The sequence below is a fragment of the Bombina bombina genome, chromosome 6 (genome assembly GCF_027579735.1).
Source record: "Bombina bombina isolate aBomBom1 chromosome 6, aBomBom1.pri, whole genome shotgun sequence".
Classification (NCBI taxonomy): Eukaryota; Metazoa; Chordata; class Amphibia; order Anura; family Bombinatoridae; genus Bombina; species Bombina bombina.
The window spans coordinates 643466576-643492947 of NC_069504.1; the positions used below are offsets into that span (position 1 = coordinate 643466576).

General features: G+C 38.0%; 1 protein-coding gene across 2 annotated transcripts in view; it reads left to right on the forward strand.

Annotated features, from left to right (window-relative positions):
* Window positions 1–26372, forward strand: part of POLG (DNA polymerase gamma, catalytic subunit) — a 135649-nt gene that overhangs the window by 40386 nt on the left and 68891 nt on the right. For both annotated transcript variants that reach the window (XM_053717669.1, XM_053717670.1), the window contains exons 10-13: window positions 1783–2004; window positions 4018–4138; window positions 4596–4682; window positions 5154–5264. In XM_053717669.1, the coding sequence (XP_053573644.1) occupies window positions 1783–2004; window positions 4018–4138; window positions 4596–4682; window positions 5154–5264 (541 nt within the window). The remainder of the gene's footprint in view (window positions 1–1782; window positions 2005–4017; window positions 4139–4595; window positions 4683–5153; window positions 5265–26372) is intronic.

Here is a 26372-nt window from a genome sequence, read left to right on the forward strand (position 1 = left end):
CAAATATATTGGATCATGACTCCTAATCAGTTGTCAGATTTGTTTTAAAGAATATTACATGGACTACTATCCCTCTAAGAGATGAGGAACTGCAGCTACATACCTGCTTATAAAAAGTTAGGTAGTATAAGTAGCAGCAAGGAAAATAAGTAGATGTTCCTTTAGTGTGTGGAATACTGCAATAAAACTGAACTTTATATTCAGTTAAAGGGACATAATACTCATATGCTAAATCACTTGAAACTGATGCAGTATAACTGTAAAAAGCTGACAGGAAAATATCACCTGAGCATCTCTATGTAAAAAAGGAAGATATTTTACCTCACAATTTCCTCAGCTCAGCAGAGTAAGTTCTGTGTAAAAAGTTATACTTCACCTGCTCCCAGCTGCAGGTAAAAATAAAAAATAAATAAAAAATGAAGAAATGAACAGCAGCCAATCAGCATCAGCAGTGCTGAGGTCATGAACTCTTACTGTGATCTCATGAGATTTGACTTAACTCTCATAAGATTTCATAGTAAGCTTCCTTTACCTGATTGGTGAAATAAAATGAGAGTTCACGAGGCTCATCCTTTCAGCTGTCCCAGGACAGACATACTAAAATGCTGCTTAGAAATCCTTTACAATGGGAGGTGGCTACTGAGGAACTTTTGAGGTAAAATATCTTTCTTTTTTACATAATGATGTTCAGGTGATATTTTCTAGTCCGCTTTTTACAGCTATGCTGCATCACTTTAAAGTGTTTAAACATTTGGGTATTATGGCCCTTTAATATGGTAGAACATATGTAGCTCTTATTCAGTTCTGAGTGTTTAGCACACACAGTACGTAATAGGAAAAGCTTTCAAAAATGGAGGAAAGGTTTGGAATGTTAGTTTTTTTTATCAATGCAACAGCTCATTAATGAATTGGCACATGCTCTTGTAGTGTTTAGAAGCAGGTAATCAATCCAGGGATGGACTACCATTGGTACAGCAGGGGGGGGGCATTGCAGCCAATCTATGCATGTGCAGAGTTTGTATAATCGATTGCATTGGGAGCCATCTATCTATCTCTATCAATCATCTATCTTTCTGTCTGTCTATTTAAAATCATTATACAGAGCAGCATGAAAATTATTCCTATTGCTTACTACTGAGTTACCTTTATTGGGCACAAAAATATGTGTGCACCAGGGCCCTTTTGTTGAGTAGGTCTGCTATGTCTTTATAACCTGACACCAAATATATATGTATACGGAACCAAGGAGCAGAGAAAGACTTATCCTTTGTGACTGGGACAATACATGGTTTACTATTATGATCAAGTGAAGAAAGTTCCAGTACATCAAGTAGTTAAGATTCATTCTACCAATGCAGTTTCTATCTTATGGGCAAAGGATGCTAATATTATGTGTGTATCTGCTAATGCCAAATTTGGCAGGAAAGTTGTTCAATTAATTCTGAATTCTATTCATTTAACATATATTCTTCCAGTTTCTTTTTTGTCTTTTCCTCTGGTGTTCATGATTTTTTTATGGTAAGTGCTTCTCATTTGACCAAGAAAGTTGAAGTTAAATCTTACTTTAATTTATGTTTATTGGCTCAGAACATGCATTTGCACTCAATAAATGCCCACCCTTTGTGAAGGGTAGCAGTTATAATTTGCTAGTATTTCCATGACAAATACGTCTAGGAATGGAAACTACAGTATAGATTCAATCTCCCTTTCTATTTACTCTGTAATTCAAGTTGTTATTGTTCTATACCTAAAATCGCACCAAAATTGTTCTTCTCATTATAGGTGGTACCGTAAACTCTGCCTTAAATTAGAAGATCCTGACTGGGTGCCCGGTCCTAGTCTTATTAGCCTTCAGATGAGGCTAACACCAAAACTAATGAGATTGACATGGGATGGTTTTCCGCTGCATTACTCGGAAAAGTATGGCTGGGGGTATCTTGTTCCAGGAAGGAAAGACAACATATTGTCTTCTGAAGGGGAAGAAACTATATGTTGTCCATACAGGTAGTTCCCACCACCTTCTTCTACTTTTTTTTTTAAATAGTTTTTATTGAGGTGTTTAGACAAACATTGCAAATATACACAAAGGTATCAATAACCACTACATGGATTTTTACAGACTTGCCATATAACAAAATATCATACCAGGAAGTACAAATGACTCAAAATTAAAATATTATTAAGAAGTACCAAAACTGAAACATTAGTACATCAAAATGCAATGTCTTCAATGGCTCGAAATAAAATATTCTGAAGGCAAAACAAAAACATAAGTACTTCAAATGCAATGTTTTGCATACACAAGACAATTAATACACAAAACATTTATATCTCCATAAAAAAGCCACTTTTGGACTTCTAGCCACATTAAGACAATTCAGTAGGAGATATAATATTTAAATAGCACAGGCCACTTTTGGACCTCTGTAAGTATAAAACACATATTTTGAGCAAAGTAATGAGAAAGATAGCTATTGAACCCTTGTAAGAGTATAGTAGGCAAGCAACAATGTCTGTGGGTCAATATGATAAACTAATAGGATAAAAACACACCTTTGAACCTAATCTAATCACCCTAGCTCAGACTATTGGAAGGTAAATATGTTGCCTATACGTTACTCTATTTAAATATGTACAGTTGCACTAAAGAAAAGCATCTCTCAAAAAAACAATAATGTATTATATAAGGAAGAGAATATGGGGTGGATGTGTTACTGTGTAAATATATAATAGAGTTTGCATGGAGTTTTGTGAGGGAGGAAAACAAGCAAGAAGGATTTTAAATAGATACACTAAAAAAACTTTGTACCAAAAACAAAAGTTTGGAACAATACATTTTATGGCTTTTTTTTACCAGGCATATATGATACAAATGCAGCCCCATAGCTTTCCTGTTGTGTGTGTGTGTGTGATATATATATATATATATATATATTTTTTTTTTTTAATTTTTATAAAAACAAAATTACGTTTGTGTCATTTTTTTGGCATACATAGTAATTAGCGCAAGAGTTATGTTCTAAATATTTCAAACACACATTTTATTGTCTCACATTTAGCCCCAGTTTACCTTATAGCAAATGTATGATTTTGTACTTTATATGGTTCAATTAAAATTAACAATCAGAAAAGAGAATAATTATTATTTTTGTTGCTCAATTTATGCAGAAAATGAGTAGGTATAAAATATCTGAATATAAAAATATTACATATATTTAAAATTAAACAAAATTCTGATTTTCCAAAGGGGTGGCTTACCCCATTTAGACAATATATGCATATTTCTACCCCTTTCTGCAATTACTCTGTATAGCAAAAAATATTAACAAAAGAAAAAACAAACATAAAATAGTTATACCAATAGTCATCCTATATAGAAGCTCACAAAATATCACCTGCTTTTACATTCTCTCAGTTCTCCAATTTCTATAAGCTCTAACATCAACAGTAGAAAAAAATTGAGGCTAGCGGTTACTGCTAGGTTATCAGTCTTCTAGCGATCACTTCATAGCTATAAGGACATTAAACCCGTTATTTGAATTGTAAAATCTCACTCTTTCACATGTGGGTTATTATGATATATTATTATGGTGAAGCCGGGTTAATAAAGGCCTCTTAACATCAAAGCCACAAAAATCGAACCTAAGTTGAGACATTTTACCTCTCATCAAGACTAATGAGATATGTTCTCATAGTAAGTAATATTTTTAATCAAATTCCATTTTCTCTGTGTTTTGATGCTTGCAAAGTAGTTACAGTTTTGCACCTGTTGTGTTCATGATGAGGATGCAGCCAGCACCTCTGGCATTTGTTTAGGTCTGATGTTCTAGTTTAGCAGCAATTGCCTTTTTTTAAATTCTTTCAAAAAACAACAACAAATCAGTTTAATAATGAAGCAAATGTTTGAATTCAAGCTATGAAGGCGTATAAATTAAATAGGATGCTAGTGTGTAAAGTTATTTCTTTTTTAAATCATTTGTTGAATCTGTTGCTGCTACTGGTACTCACATTTTGCAGAGCCATTGAGTTGATTCATATGGAACACAATAAAAAGAAGGAAAAAGGACAGCTTGTATCACAAGATGCTTCACTGAAAGAGGACTTTATGCTAACAGAGGACAGCACGATCTGGCAAAAGGTAAAGAAATGTGTGACAGATTTCAGCCGCATTCAACGCTTTGCTTTAGGGCTAGATTTATTAAAGCCCTACGGCTGCAAGTTCTCAAAAGAACTTGCTCGCCGTAATTTATCCGCCGCCGCCGCTTCCCTAACCTCTAGTCAGACCGAGGAGATTGACAGCTCCTGCCCACGCTTGATTGGCTGTGCGCGGGCAGGGGGCGGGATTACACGCGAGCGCAAAATTACGCTTGTGTGCAATGCCGAATACCTGCGGGTAATTTCGCCCCGCCACAGGTGAGCTGAGGCGTACAGGGGCGCGTATACGCGCCCCTGTCCGCCTCAGCTTTAATAAATCTAGCCCTGTTGTATCACAAAATATAGCTGTTCAGAGACAACCGTATTGTAAAATGAACTAATACTTTTTCATTATTCCATTTGTTACCAAGTTAATTAACCTCAACTATTGCTCTTCATAGGTAGAAGAATTAAGTAGAACTGAAATCGATCTTGGTTCTGATGGACCAGCCAGTGCGACAGCTAAAAAACCCAAATCAAATAAATTGGTATGTTACTCTTTGTTAAACTTATCTACTCAAACCACTGCTTGTAATTTCCTAACTTCTACAATTTATTTACGATTTTACGCACACACTTTTATTTTTGTTTTACTATGCTATCATTAGTTTTAACTTTAACAAACAAATGTAAAATTTGCACACACAAAAAAAAGTTTTAATTAAAGAAGAACTTTTGCATCAAATTAAAGCATTGTGAGCTTAATAAATAGTCACCCAGTAAAGGTAGATGCATTAATGTTGTAAAAAAAAAAAGAATTCTAGAAATAATAATAGTAAAGAAATTCAGTAATGTTTGAAATGGACATAAGGCTATGTTGAATATTGAAAAAGAACATTGATTTAAGTAGCATATGATGTTTAAAAGCAGGGCAGACTAGGTAGGACACGCTGTTCTTAGCTGCCATCAAGTTCGGCTATTCTCATCACATATAATCATTACCTGATTTGTTGTAACAGGAGCGCCCTGCTGAACTAGAGTTTGAAAACTCACAAGCTCATCACTATGGAAACGGTCCTTGCAGTGACGTGAATGTCTCAGGCTGCTGGTTCTATAGGTTGCCACATAAAGTGAGTTTAAAAATGCATTTGATTTCTATGCTTTGTTCTTAATAGTTGGAATCCTACTGATGTTGACTTGCATTGCTGTATATTTTCATGTTCTAATGCACTTTAATACACCTAACAGACGTATTATCTGTACTTTTAAAAATGGTTTATGATGTGTGAACATTTTAAGATATTTCCTTAAATGTCTGGATGTGCAGAAAAACTGTTCTATGACCTCTGCAAGCAGCTAGAGAAAATAATTCATGGCTGTGTTTAACCTCCAGAGCTACTTCATTCCTGTCCTTAATGGAACATAAAGGGGTGATGTGAGGGCACACAATAGTGAATTTTAACTCCCATTAGAAGTGTATTATGAGTAGAGAATTGGCATCCGCCCTGCTCGAATGCTGAGTCGTCCCCCCCCCCCATCTTTGTATTATTAGCAGATCATGTGCACTAAGTTATCACAAACCTTTACAAAAGGAAGATTTTTAAAACCTTAGTATTTTTGCAAACATGTTGTATGGAATTAGAAATGTACTTGTTTGCACTTCAAATGACACCTTCATGTCCTTATAATGCTTAATCTAAAACACTGTTCCACTAGTTTTTAAGAGTTGTGGATTGTAAAGCATGTATTGCTGATCTGCTTATTCTTTTTGCCTGAATTGTCATGTCCAATTGCTGCCTGACACCTGGTTAAACAAGAAAAAAAAAATATTCAGAATAACTTTCACTTATTTCTATAGGTTTAAGGCACAAGGGTGTGGCGTGTCACTTAAATGTGTATGTGTGTATGTATATATATATATGTGTATGTATGTATGTATATATATATATATATATATATATATATATATATATATATATATATACATATATATATATATATATATATATATACACATATATATATATATATATATATATATATATATATATATATATACACATATATATATATATATATATATATATATATACTCTGTGGATCTCTCTGAGCACCCTGGCATTTGATTGAACTGTTAGCGAGAGTGCACCTATCTGAGGATTTATTTATATATATATATATATATATATATATATACTCATATTGTATACTTATATCCATCAAATGAAAACTTAGCATCGTCAAGAGTGTAACATCCATTTGTTGTTTTGTTGTTTACATGAGACAAAGCAACATTTCTGCCCTTACTTGGGCTGGGCCTTTGTCAAGGTCAAATACAATACCCATAATCCAATCTTTATATACCCCAGGATCCAACAATGGAGTCTAGATATCACTCATATTCATATCCTCCATCTTATAGCTGCTCTGCCACCTAGTGGTCACAATTATATTTATATTTAGCATTCTTTGTTTTATATTTTTTTTTATTATCGGTTATTTGTAGAGCGCCAACAGATTCTGCAGCGCTATAAACAAAGGGGGAGTACAACAAAACAATTATAGGGATCAAATGGGTAGAGGGCCCTGCCAAGAGTTGCACTGTTGTAGTCAGCTCTTAAGAAGGTGATCTACAAACAGCTGGACTTTTAGGCTTACATGCTAAGGGGGTTCAGGGGATAGCAATGGAGGAGAGGAACTGGTATTAGGAAAGGTTAGTGTAGGTTGTATGCATCTCTGAACAGTAGAGTCTTTAGGGAGCACTTGAAGCTTTTAAAACTAGAAGAGTCTTGTGGAGCGAGGCAGAGAGTTCCACAAGATGGGAGCCAGTCTGGAGAAGTCCTGTAAACGGGAGTGTGATGAGGTGACAAGAGAGGAGGAGAGTAGGAGGTCATGAGCAGAGCGAAGGGAATGGGAGGGAGAGTATCTGGAGACAAGGTCTGAGATGTAGGGGGGAGCAGTGCAGTTGAGGGCTTTGTATGTCAGAGTGAGAGTTTTGTGTTTGATCTTAGAGGCAAGAGGAAGCCAGTGAAGGGATTGGCAGAGAGGTGCAGCAGATGAAGAGTTGCAGTAATCAAGGCGGGAAAAAATGAGAGAGTGGATTAAAATCTTAGTTGTGTCTTGTGTAAGGAAGTGTCTAATTTTAGAGATGTTTTTAAGGTGGAAGCGGCAGGCTTTAGCCAAGGACTGAATGTGAGGAGTGAAGGAAAGATCTGAGTCAAATGACACCCCGAGACATCGGGCATGCGGGGTAGGGGTAATGATGGAGTTGTCGACAGTTACAGAGATATTGGGGGTGGAGATTTTGGAAGAAGGGGGGAAAATGAGGAGCTCAGTTTTAGAGAGATTTAGCTTGAGGTAGTGAGAGGACATCCAGGAAGAGATGTGAGAAAGACAGTTAGTGACACGGGTTAGCAAGGAAGGAGATAGGTCTGGTGCAGAGAAATAGATTTGGGTGTCATCGGCATACAAATGATATTGGAAACCGTGGGACTTAATTAGGGAACCTAGTGATGATGTATAGATTGAGAAGAGAAGGGGACCGAGGACAGAGCCTTGCTGTACTCTGACAGAAAGTGGTGACGGGGCAGAGGAGGCCCCAGAGAAGGCTACACTGAAGGTACGGTTTGATAGGTAGGAAGAGAGCCACAAAAGGGCTGTGTCACAGATGCCGAAGGATTGGAGGGTTTGGAGCAAAAGAGGGTGGTCGACAGTGTCAAAGGCTGCGGACAGATCAAGGAGGATAAGCAGAGAGAAGTGGCCTTTTGATTTAGCTGTAAGTAGGTCGTTGGTGACCTTAACAATAGCTGTCTCTGTGGAGTGATAGGGACGAAATCCAGATTGCAGCGGGTCAAGAAGGGACTTTAACGTAAGGAAATGGGATAGACGTGCATATACTAGTTTTTCGAGAAGCTTTGAAGCAAGAGGGAGAAGGGAAATAGGGCGGTAGTTGGATGGGGAGGTAGAATCAAGGGAAGGTTTTTTGAGGATAGGTGTGACCAGTGCATGTTTCATCGATGAGGGAAATGTACCAGTGCTGAGGGAGAGGTTGAAAATGTGTGTTAGTATAGGGGTAGCAGAGAGGGAGGGGAGTAGCTATGAGGGGATAGGGTCAAGGGGACAGGTAGTGAGGTGAGAGCACAGTATAAGTGCCGAAACTACTTCCTCAGTAACAGGGGAGAATGAACTAAGTTTCAGGTTATGAGGGTTGTGGTTGAGTGAGAGCATTTGAGGGGGGGAGAGAATGGAATTATGTTGGGAGCTGATTTCATGTCTGATGGAGTCAATTTTGTTAATGAAGTGACTGGCAAAGTCTTGAGCTGACAGAGAAGTTGTATTGGGAAGTGGCGGAGGGTGGAGGAGAGTATTGAAAGTGGAGAACAGACGTTTTGGGTTTGAGGAAAGATTAGAGATGAGAGTAGAGAAGTAGTGTTGCTTGTGGAGATTAAGGGCAGAGTAGTAGGAGTTCAAGATGAATTTGTAATGAAGAAAATCAGCTGAACTCCGTGATTTTCTCCAATGCCGTTCAGCAGTACGGGAACATCTGCGTAGGTACCGTGTCAGAGGAGTATGCCAGGGCTGGGGATGAGTGTGTGATTTCCGAGCAGTGGTAAGAGGGGCGAGATTGTCAAGGACGGATATAAGGGTGGAATTATAGTGGCAGATTGATTGTTCAGGGCAGGAAAAGGAAGAGAAGGATGAGAGGAGCGGTTTAAGGGAATTAGCAAGTTGTTGCTGATCTAAAGACATAATGCGTCTGTGAAGTTTGGTGTGAGCAGTAGAAGGTGGGAGAGTTGTAGGAAGGGATGATATGTTGCAAGTAAGGAGATTGTGGTCAGAAAGAGGAAAAGGGGAGTTTGAGAAGTTTAAGAGAGTGCATCGATAGCTAAAGATCAGGTCAAGAGAGTGACCGTCTTTGTGAGTGGGAGAATCAGTCCATTTTGACAGACCGAAAGATGAAGTGAGTTGCAGAAGTTGTTTAGCAGATGAGGCAGTGGGATTGTTGAGGGGGATGTTGAAGTCGCCAAGAATGAGGGCAGGGGTGTCTGAGGAAAGAAAATAGGGTAGCCAGGCAGCCAAGTGATCTAGAAATTGAGTTGAGGAGCCAGGGGTCGGTATATGACTGCAACACGTATAGAAAGAGGAGAGAATACGCAAATCATGTGGGTTTCGAATGAGGGAAGAGATAGGATGTATTTGTTGAAAGGTGCAACGAGAGGAAAGTAAAATACCTACACCACCTCCTTGTCTATTACCAGACCTAGGAGTGTGGCTGAAGTTGCGACCCCCATGTGACAGAGCAGCAGTGGATGCTGTGTCTAGGGGAGAGAGACAGGTTTCTGTTAGGGCCAGAAGATTGAGGGAGCGGGAGATGAAGAGGTCATGTATAGAAGTGAGCTTGTTGCAAACAGAGCGAGAGTTCCAGAGTGCACAAGTGAAAGGGGTAGTGGCTTTAGATGCAAGAGGAATGTGAGTAAGGTGTGCAGAGTTTTGTTTTCTGAGTCTATGGGATGGTACACATGGATGTGCACGGTTTGTCAGTGGTTGGGGACCAGGATTAGGGGAGGTGTCACCAGCAGTAAGTAGAAGCAAGAGGGAGAGTGACATGAGATGAGATACAGATTTGCAGTAGTGAGACTGCTTTTGAGATGAGCTGCAGGGGAGAGAGTGTTTAGGAATAGGTAAAGTTCATGAGTACAAAAGTAAGGTGAGTTTAAGAGAGATGGGCTAATGAACAGTGCAGGTGGAGAGGGAGAAGGAGTAATTGAATAGTGTAGTTTGTTATAGAGACAAAGGGTAGCAAAAAGGAATATGAATATATTGAACATTTTTACAGAATTGGGAACCAGTTAAAAACATAAGACACAGAATTACTGTAACAATTGCATAAGGGAACAAAAGGTATATGAAACATAATATTACAAAAGTTCTGTGTACTTCCTTTCTCTTTAGTTTTGCTAAAAGAGAATGCACCATACAGTTACCAACTCAAGACACCAAAAAGCAATTCATTACTTAAGCACCAGTAGAACAAAAAACATATCTTCAAATCAAATGACATTCAATACCTGTTATTACATAAAAAACAACAACTTAGGGACAAATATGTATTTAAACCCCAAGGTTATATTGTATCCAATTAAAAAATAAACTTTGCTTTCCGCTGTAGTAAACTTTTCTTTCACCCCCTCTCTTCAATTGTGGAATTTGGTCTATAGGGCTTTGAATAGGAACCCAACAATAAAATATAAAAAGGATTTGGAGAGCATATTAAAGGTACAGTTTAGTCAAAATTAAACTTTCATGATTGATTCAGAAAAGGGCATTTAATTTTAAACAACTTTCCAATTTACTTTTATAATCAAATTTGCTTTGTTCTCTTAGGCCTAGATTTGGAGTTTGGCGGTAGCCGTGAAAACCAGCGTTAGAGGCTCCTAACGCTGGTTTTAGGTTACCTCCGGTATTTGGAGTCACTCAAAAAAGGGTCTAACGCTCACTTTTCAGCCGCGACTTTTCCATACCGCAGATCCCCTTATGTCAATTGCGTATCCTATCTTTTCAATGGGATTTTTCTTACTCCGGTATTTAGAGTTGTGTCTGAAGTGAGCGTTAGAATTCTAACGACAAAACTCCAGCTGCAGAAAAAAGTCAGTAGTTAAGAGCTTTCTGGGCTAACGCCGGTTCATAAAGCTCTTAACTACTGTACTCTAAAGTACACTAACACCCATAAACTACCTATGTACCCCTAAACCGAGGTCCCCCCACATCGCCGCCACTCGATTACATTTTTTTAACCCCTAATCTGCCGACCGCCACCTACGTTATACTTATGTACCCCTAATCTGCTGCCCCTAACACCGCCGACCCCTATATTATATTTATTAACCCCTAACCTGCCCCCCACAACGTCGCAGCCAGCTACCTACAATAATTAACCCCTAATCTGCCGACCGCAAAGCGCCGCCACCTACATTATAGCTATGTACCCCTAATCTGCTGCCCCTAACACCGCCGACCCCTATATTATATTTATTAATCCCTAATCTGCCCCCCTCAACGTCGCCTCCACCTGCCTACACTTATTAACCCCTAATCTGCCGAGTGGACCGCACCGCTATTATTAAGTTATTAACCCCTAATCTGCCTCACTAACCCTATAATGAATAGTATTAACCCCTAATCTGCCCTCCCTAACATTGCCGACACCTAACTTCAATTATTAACCCCTAATCTGCCGACTGGAGCTCACCGCTATTCTAACCCCTAAAGCTAAATCTAACCCTAACACTAACACCCCCCTAAGTTAAATATAATTTTAATCTAACGAAATTAATTAACTCTTATTAAATAAATTATTCCTATTTAAAGCTAAATACTTACCTGTAAAATAAATCCTAATATAGCTACAATATAAATTATAATAATATTATAGCTATTTTAGGATTAATATTTATTTTACAGGTAACTTTGTATTTATTTTAACCAGGTACAATAGCTATTAAATAGTTAAGAACTATTTAATAGCTAAAATAGTTAAAATAATTACAAAATTACCTGTAAAATAAATCCTAACCTAAGTTACAATTAAACCTAACACTACACTATCAATAAATTAATTAAATACAATACCTACAAATAACTACAATGAAATAAACTAACTAAAGTACAAAAAATAAAAAAGAACTAAGTTACAAAAAATAAAAAAATATTTACAAACATAATAAAAATATTACAACAATTTTAAACTAATTACACCTACTCTAAGCCCCCTAATAAAATAACAAAGCCCCCCAAAATAAAAAAATGCCCTACCCTATTCTAGATTACTAAAGTTCAAAGCTCTTTTACCTTACCAGCCCTGAACAGGGCCCTTTGCGGGGTATGCCCCAAGAAGTTCAGCTCTTTTGCCTGTAAAAAAAAAACATACAATACCCCCCCCCCCAACATTACAACTCACCACCCACATACCCCTAATCTAACCCAAACCCCCCTTAAATAAACCTAACACTAAGCCCCTGAAGATTTTCCTACCTTGTCTTCACCTCACCGGGTATCACACCGATCCGTCCTGGCTCCGATATCTTCATCCAACCCAAGAGGGGGCTAGACATCTATCATCCGACGGCTGAAGAAGTCCAGAAGAGGGTCCAAAGTCTTCATCCTATCCGGGAAGAAGAGTAGATCCGGACCGGCAACCATCTTCTTCCAAGCGGCATCTTCTATCTTCATCCGATGAGGACCGGCTCCATCTTGAAGACCTCCACCGCGGACCCATCTTCTTCCGACGACGACTTCCCGACGAATGACGGTTCCTTTAAGGGACGTCATCCAAGATGGCGTCCCTCGAATTCCGATTGGCTGATAGGATTCTATCAGCCAATCGGAATTAAGGTAGGAATATTCTGATTGGCTGATGGAATCAGCCAATCAGAATCAAGTTCAATCCGATTGGCTGAACCGTCATTCGTCGTTCAGTCGTCGGCCAGGATGGATGTTCCGCGTCGGAGGTCTTCAGGATACTGCCGCTCCGCTCCGGATGGATGACTATAGAAGATCCCGCTTGGATGAAGACTTCAATCGGATGGAAGACCTCTTCTGCCCCGCTTGGATGAAGACTTCTACCGGATGGAGGACCTCTTCTTGCTCCGCTTGGATGAAGAATTTGGTTCGGCTGGTTGTAGACGACTCAAGGTAGGGAGATCTTCAGGGGCTTAGTGTTAGGTTTATTTAAGGGGGGTTTGGGTTAGATTAGGGCTATGTGGGTGGTGGGTTGTAATGTTGGGGGGGGGGTATTGTATGTTTTTTTTTACAGGCAAAAGAGCTGAACTTCTTGGGGCATGCCCCGCAAAGGGCCCTGTTCAGGGCTGGTAAGGTAAAAGAGCTTTGAACTTTAGTAATTTAGAATAGGATAGGGCATTTTTTTTATTTTGGGGGTCTTTGTTATTTTATTAGGGGGCTTAGAGTAGGTGTAATTAGTTTAAAATTGTTGTAATATATTTCTAATGTTTGTAAATATTTTTTTATTTTTTGTAACTTAGTTCTTTTTTATTTTTTGTACTTTAGTTAGTTTATTTAATTTTATTTATTTGTAGGAATTGTATTTAATTTATTTATTGATAGTGTAGTGTTAGGTTTAATTGTAACTTAGGTTAGGATTTATTTTACAGGTAAATTTGTAATTATTTTAACTATTTTAGCTATTAAATAGTTCTTAACTATTTAATAGCTGTTGTACCTGGTTAAAATAAATACAAAGTTACCTGTAAAATAAATATTAATCCTAAAATAGCTATAATATAAATATAATTTATATTGTAGCTATATTAGGATTTATTTTACTGGTAAGTATTTAGCTTTAAATAGGAATAATTTATTTAATAAGAGTTAATTAATTTCGTTAGATTAAAATTATATTTAATTTAGGGGGGTGTTAGTGTTAGGGTTAGACTTAGCTTTAGGGGTTAATACATTTATTAGAATAGCGGTGAGCTCCAGTCGGCAGATTAGGGGTTAATAATTGAAGTTAGGTGTTGGCGATGTTAGGGAGGGCAGATTAGGGGTTAATACTATTTATGATAGGGTTAGTGAGGCGGATTAGGGGTTAATAACTTTATAATAATAGCGGTGCGGTCCGGTCAGCAGATTAGGGGTTAATAAGTGTAGGCAGGTGGAGGCGACGTTGTGGGGGGCAGATTAGGGGTTAATAAATATAATATAGGGGTCGGCAATGTTAGGGCAGCAGATTAGGGGTACATAGGGATAATGTAAGTAGCGGCGGTTTACGGAGCGGCAAATTAGGGGTTAATAATAATATGCAGGGGTCAGCGATAGCGGGGGCGGCAGATTAGGGGTTAATAAGTGTAAGGTTAGGGGTGTTTAGACTCGGGGTACATGTTAGCCGGTCACCTCCCCACGGAGGGAGTGGTGAATCCTGTACCAAGGAATAGAAGCTGCAGCACACTAAGCGGCTCACACGCAAGGAGCGTGTTTTGACTAAAGACCACAGACTCTGAGATACATTACAGCGACATTTGGACACAGTCGCTGCAACTTTCTATGAGTTAAAGTTACATATAACCAGCAAAGATACAAAGTATCCTAATTAAGGAACATTTTATCGTTTTTACCCAGCACGTTAATTTCAATCACAGAGATAAGTCTTGTATGTTATATACCATACAAACAAAAAGGGATTTCATCTGCTGCAAATATATAAGGACCATAGAGACTGTCCATTATATTCAGGAACAAAATATTTGATTTTAAGGACATAGTAATTGATCAATTCTATTTTTTTAAATAAGCGCTTATTATAAATATTTTTATCAGGGTGGTATTCCAAGTAATAGTTATATATATCGTATCCAATACTTACTTTATGTGCCTGTAATTGTTCTTACGTATTGTTTTTTAAATTTATGTATTGCATAAGTAGGGATTATTCCCACTAGTAAAGATTTTTAAAACTCACTATATTTGATTTATTTTTTGTTTTGATATAATCTTAATAATTAGGTGTGTTAAGTATACCCAGCTTTTTAGCGCCCTCCCAATTGCCATATTGTTTGTTCCATTTCTATCTTGAGGAGATAGTGGAGAGTGGCTTAGGTATCCTTTTTAGATTTTTAGCGCTGATAACTCCTGTGCTATATTGTACATGTTAGGGTGTTAGGTGCAGACGTAGGAAGTGTTTCCCCATAGCAAACAATGGGGCTGCGTTAGGAGCTGAACGCGGCTTTTTTGCAGGTGTTAGGTTTTTTTTCAGCTCAAACAGCCCCATTGTTTCCTATGGGGGAATCGTGCACGAGCACGTTTTTGAGGCTGGCCGCTTGCGTAAGCAACTCTGGTATCAAGAGTTGAAGTTGCGTTAAATATGCTCTACGCTCCTTTTTTGGAGCCTAACGCTGACATTATATGGACTCTCAATACCAGAGTTATTTTTATGGTGCGGCCAGAAAAAAGCCGGCGTTAGCTACGCGGGTCCTTACCGACAAAACTCTAAATCTAGCCGTTAGTATTTTAAGTTGAAAGCTAAACCTAGGTAGGCTCATATTTTAATTTCTAAGCCCTTGAAGACCACCTCTTATTTGTATACATTTGGCCGTTTTTCACAGCTAGAGGGAGTTTAGTTCATGTTTCCAGGTATATAAAATCCAACTTTTATTCGAAATAGGTTAAAAACATATGGGAAGCACCTTTACAATGCAGGTTGTAGCAGGCAAAGCACTCGGCTTACGCGTTTCGGCTTAGTGAGCCGTAATCATAGCCTATTGTGCTATGCCTTCATTCACATTATAAAGGCAAAATTCATATTGCTATTGGCTAACACTTAAAATTAATTAATCAAACAATTAAATGTCTGCTACAACGATTTTAACTCATTCATGACTACAAAGTTGGTTTAACAGCAAAAATATATATATCCAATACAAAATGTACATTAAAAATATATATACATAATCCCAAATTTTAATTACTGTTATCATCTCATGTAAATTTTACAACAATATTGGTTATTCAAATTCTGAATCATTCTATAACATCATAATCCAATTAGAGATGACTTATAACCTTTAGAAAATTTTATTGGGGCTTATTGCTGATAACAACAATTTAGGAATAAATTCTTTTTAAGCTGGCTAGTACTGTTATTAGTGTTTAATTCTATGGAAGGGCTTCTTGTTATATTATTAAACTGCAAATTTAACTAAAATTACCCCAAAATCAATGTTTACTCCAAACGGCATTCAAGTCTCATACATACTGGATACACACAGCACCATTTAGCAACCAACAACTATTCTCACTAAACTAGACACTCCCAATCAGTTCAAATTACCCTATGCAACTTGCATTTCAAGCAACAACATTCATATCATATATACAATTAACAACTAATTCCATATGTCAATCAACATTCATTGCACATAAAACTGAACACTCCCACTTCTAGTAATTTTATTGAAATGTTGAAATGTTGTTACAGAATGCTGGACCATGTTGTGAACAGTCTATATTTATTACTATGGATGTATCAAATGTATATACATGCATACAGCATGAGAAGGGTATCCAGGCAAGGATAAGGAATATAAGGGTCCTCCCATAAAATTTTTCGCTCTCCTATTAAATTTTGTTTTCCATAATATTTTGTTAAAATTTGAGAAAGATGTTAATTTGCAACATTTTGGCACTGTCATGAGCTCACATGTGGCACCTAGCTATGCCAGTGTATTTATACATCATTATGAAAAGGCTTATATACTTAGTAATCCTGACTTTGTAAAATATGGTAAAATGTACAGCCGATACATTAATGATATATTTTTTTTTATTTGGCAAGGCAGTGAAAATGTATTGGAGGGGGTTTATTAGAGGGCTTAATGACATACAAAGCCTGATTAAATTTGTACCCAAATGGCGTCCCACTAAAATAGAATAGAGACTAGAGTGTATAGGAAACTCACTGACAGGAATATGTTGGTATATGGCTTTGGCGTTGCTTTTTGGTAATTAGAAGGCCGCTAAATGCCGCTGCGCACCACATTTGTATTAGGCCCAACAGTGAAGGGGTTAATTAGGGAGCTTGTAGGGAGCTTGTAGGGTTAATTTTAGCTTTAGGGTAGTGTAGTAGACACAGTCCGTACTCCCGGTAACAAGCGGAGGAAGTGGTAAGCCTTATGTTCTTATATATTTTCACTGCACTTGGAATTAACATTTACTTGAACTTTCGTCTACACCCCATTTGTGAACCCGCGATTGTGGGACTCTAATGAGAGTGTTACTTGTGGGGATAATTACAAGTAGGATACTGTGTGTGACCGCGTATGTGGAACTCTAGATTGGGGAATGCACACAGGATAACTACATGTTAACCGAAATACACATTGAGTAACTAACAAATTTGGACATTATCTGCATTTGATTTACTCCGTTGGTTATTGATTGTGTTAAAGATTTATATCCAAGTTCGTTTCTTTTTTTATGGCTAAAATGGATAATAAGAGCAGGAGAGAGAGGTTTCAGCAACTATTTAAAGGCACAGCAAGGGAACATATTAATTTGGAATTGGGAACACTTTTTGCAAAAAAGGAAAAAATTCACATTAAAGAATTAAAACTTTGGTGGGACATAGAGTTCTTGGAACATTATCTAGAGGCGAAGAAAATACCGCGAGGTCTAAGGTTGGAAAAGTTCCCAGCATTCTATAAGGAATATCCTGAGTTTATGACAGATTGGAATGAATCATTGTCAGATTGCTCACTCACACTTATGGAGAAATTAATCAAATTCAAGAAAGAACAAAGAAATGGAGTTCTGAATGAAATTGAATTAATGGATAAGCAATTGGAGGAATTTACCGAGGATGAGAGAATGCCATCATACCAGAAACAACTAGATGAGACACTTGAAAAAATAAGTGTGGAACTATCTGATAATAAGTATAAAAAATATGAAAGAGATTGTAGAGACTATGATCTAGGTATAGTATATAACTGGAATATTGAAAGAAGAGAACAAAGACAGAAGAAGAATAAGAGCAAAGGGAATAAAAAACTTCAAAAGTAGGTGACATTCTCAAGCTTTGAAAATACTACAGGCACTAATGAATTAACAGCAGAAATTACAACTGCCACAGATACACCAAGTATGTCCACTTCTATCAATCCTACAACCTCAACACCAATTAGACCACAGAAAGAATTGGGAGCAAAGTCAAAAAACAAGATAAGTCACAAGAAACCAACCGAAGAGATAAACGGAGGGATAAAAGAAGTACCCCCAGAGGACAATGTCACACAGATGCCCCGCTATCCAAGTCGCAGGACACAGTGGAAAAAGAAAAACAAGACTTAGAAATAATTAATCTATCTGGTATACCTTTGAATCATCATGAAGAGAGTGTACTGTCCAAAGGTTTGGGATTTTCACCCACTAAAGATTTCAATCTATTTGACACTATATTGGACATAAATAAGTTTATAAGAAAAATAACTCTCAAAAAGCATTTCAGAGATCATAATGCTTTAGATGATGTGAATGAGAATTGTGATAATGTGCCAAGTCTTAATGATAATTGTGATTTTGAAACATTATGTGATATTGTTGCTTTGTGTGATCTACAAGATGGTAGCTCAAGGGCAGTTGGTGTAGGTAAACAGCAGCGTTTTAAAGATAATAAAAGAAGCAGTTTCTACCCAATAAATTCACGTAATGAAACAATAGAAATATTTCATTCTATATTAGAACAAGATCTTATAACATTGGCTGAAGAAGTAAATAAAAGACATCATACAGAGACACATAAATATAGTAATTTGACTAAGAAAGAGAGGGATGCACTTAGCACATTAAAAGATAACTCTGATTTGGCGATTGTCAATTCGGATAAAGGTGGTTCAATAGTGGTATTGAATGAGAAACAGTATCTAACAGAGGTATATAGACAATTGGGAGATACACAAACATACAAAAAGTTGACATTCAATCCAACTGACAAATACCAAAAAGAGTTAAGACATCTCTTAGACATAGGAATGGAAAATTCAATACTTACTACAAAAACTGGAGAATTTATCTATGTAGAATCACCCAGAGTCCCAGTATTCAAGATATTGCCCAAGATACATAAATCTCTGGTAAATCCCCCAGGGAGACTAATTATTTCAGCTATTGGCTCCCTGGGGGAGAGACTGGGACAATGGGTAGACGCACAATTACAACCAGTAGTACAATCACTTCCTGGTTTCTTAAGGGACACAAAACACCTTTTAAGACAATTAAATAACTGTACATGGGAAGATGGTTACAAGTTTGTAACTATTGATGCTATTTCCCTATACTCGTGTATTCCACACGAGTTGGGGATCATTGCAGTTAAGACAATGTTGGAGAAATATTCTGAGTATGATACTGATTTAATTACTTTTATCGTGGAAGCAATCTCCTTTCTACTGGACCATAATTTCTTTATCTTTAATGGAGAATTTTTCTTACAACTTAGGGGCACTGCGATGGGGGCAAAATTCGCCCCATCGTATGCGAATCTCTATCTTGCCAATTTTTAAATGGAGACTATATTTAATCAGGACAATGAATTTAGATATAACATTAAAATGTACACTAGATTTATTGACGATATCCTGATAATTTGGGATGGTTCTAGTCAGCAATTAGAAAAATTCTTGCATTATCTTAATGACAACTTAGGTAATCTAAAATTTACATATGAAGCCTCAGAAAATAAAATATCTTATCTAGATGTGTCAATCTATCATTCAGGCAGTAGAGTACTTACAGAAGTACACAGAAAAGAAATAACGGGTAATACCATATTGAGAGCAGACTCATTACATCCATCCCACATAAAGAAAGGTATACCCAAGGGACAATATATCAGATTAAGAAGCAACTGTACAGACCTAGATAACTATTGGAAACATGCTAATGATCTAACAGCAAGACTGATAAATAGAGGCTATGAAGGAAATAAGCTTAGACAGATATCTGAACAAGTCTCACATTTTAACAGAGAAAACTTACTGAAAGATAACATAAAAAAAAATGAAAGGAATACTGGTATAAATTTTATAACCAGATATAGCAAACAATACAAAGACATATGTGACATTATAAAAAAAAAGGTTGCCAATACTAGAGAGTGATAAAGACTTACAATCTATCTCCACCATGTGCAAATATGTATCTAAAAGATCTGAAACAATTGGAGAAAGAATAATGAAAATTTTTGGCTCAAAGATCCAAAAAGTTGGAGAACAGAACAAAAAGAATTGGCTTTCCAAAAAAGTTGGTTTCTATAGATGTGGAGGCAGACCCTGTAAATGTTGTGAATTTGCTAAAATGGGTGATACTTTCACCTCAACTAATACAGGCAATACATATAAGATTAGGAATAGAATAGATTGTAATTCCACTTATGTGGTATATCTTATTACTTGCCAATGCTGCAAGTTTCAATATGTAGGACTTACCTCTAGGTTTCTGAAAGACAGGATTAGGGAACATATACTTTCCATAGGCTGAAATTCCTAAAACACTGGTTGCAAAACATTTTGCATTACATAATAGCAACTTGAGGTATTTCAGCTTCCAGGGAATAGAATATGTTTCCTTAGGACCACGGGGAGGAGATAGGTACCATGCATTAAGCAGGAAAGAAATATATTGGATTTATACCCTGAAAACAGATTTCCAAATAGGTATAAATAAAATCAGCGATGTAAAATTATTTATAGATAGAGATTAGAACTTGATAATTTTTTTATCTAATACTAGCTTGCTGCTCAATAAGCAATACCTGAATGTTAATTATAGTTAATCTATATATACTTTAAACATCACAATTTATTAGATAATAACTAAAAATTCCAATAACAAAATATAATTCTATCTTTATGTCTAAACCAAAGTAACCTCTATGTTTAAACCTAGGTAGGTATACATTTCTCTTGCAAGGTGTATCCAGTCCACAGATTCATCCTTTACTTGTGGGACATTCTCATTCCCTACAGGAAGTAGCAAAGAGAGCACACAGCAAAGCTGTCCATATAGCTCCCAGTCATTCTCTTTGCTGGCTCTAAGCACTAGGGCCTCTCTCGGGAGTGTAAAGTGAATGTGGTGTTAGAATTGTAGTTTTATTATCTTCAATCAAAAGTTTGTTATTTTAAATGGTACCGGTTTGTACTATTTACTCTCTAGCAGAAAAGTGATGAAGATTTCTGCTGAGAGGAAAATGATTTTAGCATGTTGTAACTAAAATCCACTGCTGTTCCCACACAGGACTGAGGAGTACCAGAAAACTTCAGTTGGGGGGAACAGTTTGCAGGGTGATCTGCAATAAGGTATGTTCAGTCATTTATTTCTAGACAAGACTGAGATAATGCTAGAAGAGACTGACAATATCCCCATGAGGGGAGGGTAAGCTATGTTCACAGACTAAGGCCTAGATTTAGAGTTGGGCGGTAGCCGTCAAAACCAGCGTTAGAGGCTCCTAACGCTGGTTTTGGGCTACCGCTGGTATTTAGAGTCAGTCATTAAAGGGTCTAACGCTCACTTTGCAGCCGCGACTTTTCCATACCGCAGATCCCCTTACGTCAATTGCGTATCCTATCTTTTCAATGGGATCTTTCTAACGCTGGTATTTAGAGTTGTGGCTGAAGTGAGCGTTAGAAATCTAACGACAAAACTCCAGCCGCAGAAAAAAGTTTATAAAGGTCTTAACTACTGTGCTCTAAAGTACACTAACACCCATAACCTACCTATGTACCCCTAAACCGAGGTCCCCCCACATCGCCGCCACTCTATTAAAATGTTTTAACCCCTAATCTGCCGACCGCACACCGCTGCCACCTACATTATCCCTATGAACCCCTAATCTGCTGTCCCTAACACCGCCGACCACTATATTATATTTATTAACCCCTAATCTGCCGCCCCCGCTATCGCTGACCCCTGCATATTATTATTAACCCCTAATCTGCCGCTCCGTACACCACCGCCACCTACATTATAGCTATGTACCCCTAATCTGCTGCCCCTAACACCGCCGACAACTATATTATATTTATTAACCCCTAATCTGCCCCCCTCAACGTCGCCTCCATCTGCCTACACTTATTAACCCCTAATCTGCCGAGCGGACCGCACCGCTACTATAATAAAGTTATTAACCCCTAATCCGCCTCACTCCCGCCTCAATAACCCTATAATAAATAGTATTAACCCCTAATCTGCCCTCCCTAACATCGCCGACACCTAACTTAAATTATTAACCCCTAATCTGCCGACCGAATCTCGCCGCTACTGTAATAAATGGATTAACCCCTAAAGCTAAGTCTAACCCTAACACTAACACCCCCCTAAGTTAAATATAATTTAAATCTAACGAAATAAATTAACTCTTATTAAATAAATTATTCCTATTTAAAGTTAAATACTTACCTGTAAAATAAACCCTAATATAGCTACAATATAAATTATAATTATATTATAGCTATTTTAGGATTTATATTTATTTTACAGGTAACTTTGTATTTATTTTAACCAGGTACAATAGCTATTAAATAGTTAAGAACTATTTAATAGCTAAAATAGTTAAAATAATTACAAAATTACCTGTAAAATAAATCCTAACCTAAGTTACAATTAAACCTAACACTACACTATCAATAAATTAATTAAATAAAATACCTACAATTACCTACAATTAAACCTAACACTACACTATCAATAAATAAATTAAATACAATTCCTAAAAATAAATGCAATGAAATAAACTAACTAAAGTACAATAAATAAAAAAGAACTAAGTTACAAAAAATAAAAAAATATTTACAAACATTAGAAAAATATTACAACAATTTTAAACTAATTACACCTACTCTAAGCCCCCTAATAAAATAACAAAGCCCCCCAAAATAAAAAAATGCCCTACCCTATTCTAAATTTAAAAAGTTCAAAGCTCTTTTACCTTACCAGCCCTGAACAGGGCCCTTTGCGGGGCATGCCCCAAAGAATTCAGCTCTTTTGCCTGTAAAAAAAACACATACAATACCCCCCCCCAACATTACAACCCACCACCCACATACCCCTAATCTAACCCAAACCCCCCTTAAATAAACCTAACACTAAGCCCCTGAAGATCTTCCTACCTTATCTTCACCATACCAGGTTCACCGATCCGTCCTCGGAAGTCTTGATCCAAGCCTCGGAAGTGTTGATCCAAGCCCAAGCGGGGGGCTGAAGAGTGACGTCTATCCTCGGGCTGAAGTCTGGATCCAAGCGGCGACTGAAGAAATCCATCATTGGGCTGAAGTCGGAAGTCCATCATTGGGATGAAGTCTTCTATCAAGCAGCATCTTCAATCTTCTTTCTTCCGGAGCGGAGCGGAGATGGCTCTTGTTCCCAGCCGACGCGGATCCATCCTCTTCTAACGACGCCTACTAGCCGAATGACGGTTCCTTTAAATGACGTCATCCAAGATGGCGTCCGTCGAATTCCGATTGGATGATGGGATTCTATCAGCCAATCGGAATTAAGGTAGGAAAATTCTGATTGGCTGATGGAATCAGCCAATCAGATTCAAGTTCAATCCGATTGGTTGATCCGATCAGCCAATCAGATTGAGCTCGCATTCTATTGGCTATTCCGATCAGCCAATAGAATGCAAGCTCAATCTGGCTGATTCCATCAGCCAATCAGAATTTTCCTACCTTAATTCCGATTGGCTGATAGAATCCTATAAATATTCTGGAACTGAGAGCGATATTCAATGCTCTTCAGGCTTGGCCTCAGCAACTCTGAGATACATCAGATTTCAGTCGGACAACATCACATCTGTGGCTTACATCAACCATCAAGGGGGAATAAGAAGTTCCCTAGCGATGTTAGAAGTCTCATAGATAATTCGCTGGGCAGAGACTCACTCTTGCCACCTATCAGCTATCCATATCCCAGGTGTAGAGAACTGGGAGGCGGATTTTCTAAGTCGTCTGACTTTTCATCCGGGAGAGTGGGAACTCCATCCGGAGGTGTTTGCACAATTGATTCATCGTTGGGGCAAACCAGAACTGAATCTCATGGCGTCTCGCCAGAACGCCAAGCTTCCTTGTTACGGATCCAGGTCCAGGGATCCCAAGGCGACGCTGATAGATGCTCTAGCAGCTCCCTGGTCTTTCAACCTGGCTTATATGTTTCCACCGTTTCCTCTGCTCCCTCGACTGATTGCCAAGGTCAAGCAGGAGAGAGCATCAGTGATTTTGATAGCGCCTGCATGGCCACGCAGGACCTGGTATGCAGATCTGGTGGACATGTCATCCTTTCCACCATGGACTCTGCCTCTGAGACAGGACCTTCTACTTCAGGGTCCTTTCAACCATCCAAATCTAATTTCTCTGAGACTGACTGCCTCGAGATTGAACGCTTGATTTTATCAAAGCGTGGCTTCTCCGAGTCAGTCATTGATACCTTAATACAGGCACGAAAGCCTGTCACCAGGAAAATTTACCATAAAATATGGCGTAAATATCTTTATTGGTGTGAATCCAAGGGTTACTCATGGAGTAAGGTCAGGATTCCCAGGATATTATCTTTTCTCCAAGATGGTTTGGAAAATGGATTGTCAGCTAGTTCCTTAAAAGGACAGATTTCTGCTCTGTCTATTCTTTTGCACAAGTGTCTGGCAGATGTTCCAGACGTTCAGGCATTTTGTCAGGCTTTGGTTAGAATCAAGCTTGTGTTTAAACCTGTTGCTCCCCCATGGAGCTTAAATTTGGTTCTTAAGGTTCTTCAAGGAGTTCCGTTTGAACCTCTTCATTCCATAGATATCAAACTTTTATCTTGGAAAGTTCTTTTTTTTGGTAGCTATTTCCTTGGCTCGTAGAGTCTCCGAGTTATCTGCTTTACAATGTGATTCTCCTTATCTGATCTTCCATACGGATAAGGTAGTCCTGCGTACCAAACCTGGGTTTTTACCTAAGGTGGTATCTAACAAGAATATCAATCAAGAGATTGTTGTTCCATCCTTGTGTCCTAATCCTTCTTCAAAGAAGGAACGTCTATTACACAATCTTGACGTGGTTCATGCTTTAAAGTTTTACTTACAAGCTACTAAAGATTTTCGTCAAACATCTGCTTTCTTTGTTGTCTACTCTGGACAGAGGAGAGGTCAAAAGGCTTCGGCAACCTCTCTTTCTTTTTGGCTAAGAAGCATAATCCACTTAGCCTATGAGACTGCTGGCCAGCAGCCTCCTGAAAGGATTACAGCTCATTCTACTAGAGCTGTGGCTTCCAATTGGGGCTTTAAAAATGAGGCTTCTGTTGAACAGATTTGCAAGGCGGCGACTTGGTCTTCGCTTCATACTTTTTCAAAATTCTACAAATTTGATACTTTTGCTTCTTCGGAGGCTATGGGAGAAAGGTTTTACAGGCAGTGGTACCTTCCGTTTAAGTACCTGCCTTGTCCCTCCCTTCATCCGTGTACTTTAGCTTTGGTATTGGTATCCCACAAGTAATGGATGATCCGTGGACTGGATACACCTTACAAGAGAAAACACAATTTATGCTTACCTGATAAATTTATTTCTCTTGTGGTGTATCCAGTCCACGGCCCGCCCTGTCATTTTAAGGCAGGTAATTTTTTCATTTAAACTACAGTCACCACTGCACCCTATGGTTTCTCCTTTCTCTGCGTGTTTTCGGTCGAATGACTGGATATGGCAGTTAGGGGAGGAGCTATATAACAGCTCTGCTGTGGGTGTCCTCTTGCAACTTCCTGTTGGGAATGAGAATATCCCACAAGTAATGGATGATCCGTGGACTGGATGCACCACAAGATAAATACATTTATCAAGTAAGCATAAATTGTGTTTTTATAAGTAAGTATTTAGTTTTAAATAGGAATAATTTAGTCAATTGTAGTAATTTTATTTAGATTTATTTAAATTCAATTTAAGTTAGGGGGGTTAGGGTTAGACTTAGGTTTAGGGGTTAAGAACTTTAATATAGTGGCGGCGACGTTGGGGGCGGCAGATTAGGGCTTTATAAGTGTAGGTAGGTGGTGGAGACATTGGGAGCGGCAGAGTAGGGGTTAATAAATAAAATGTAGGGTTCAGCGATGTTGGGGACAGCAGATTAGGGGTTAATACATATAATGTAGGTGGCGGCGGTGTCCGGACCGGCAGATTAGGGGTTAATATCATAATGTAGGTGTCTGCGATGTCGGGGGCGGCAGATTAGGGGTTAATAAGTGTAAGATTAGGGGTGTTTAGACTCGGGGTTCATTTTAGGGTGTTAGGTGTAGACATAACTTTTATTTCCCCATAGGAATAAATGGGGCTGCGTTAGGAGCTTTACGCTGCTTTCTCTTGTTAAGTGTATCCAGTCCACGGATCATCCATTACTTGTGGGATATTCTCCTTCCCAACAGGAAGTTGCAAGAGGATCACCCACAGCAGAGCTGCTATATAGCTCCTCCCCTCACTGCCATATCCAGTCATTCTCATGCAACTCTCAACTAAGATGGAGGTCGTAAGAGGACTGTGGTGTTTTATACTTAGTTTATTTCTTCAATCAAAAGTTTGTTATTTTTAAATGGTACCGGAGTGTACTGTTTATCTCAGGCAGTATTTAGAAGAAGAATCTGCCTGCGTTTTCTATGATCTTAGCAGAAGTAACTAAGATCCTTTGCTGTTCTCACATATTCTGAGGAGTGAGGTAAC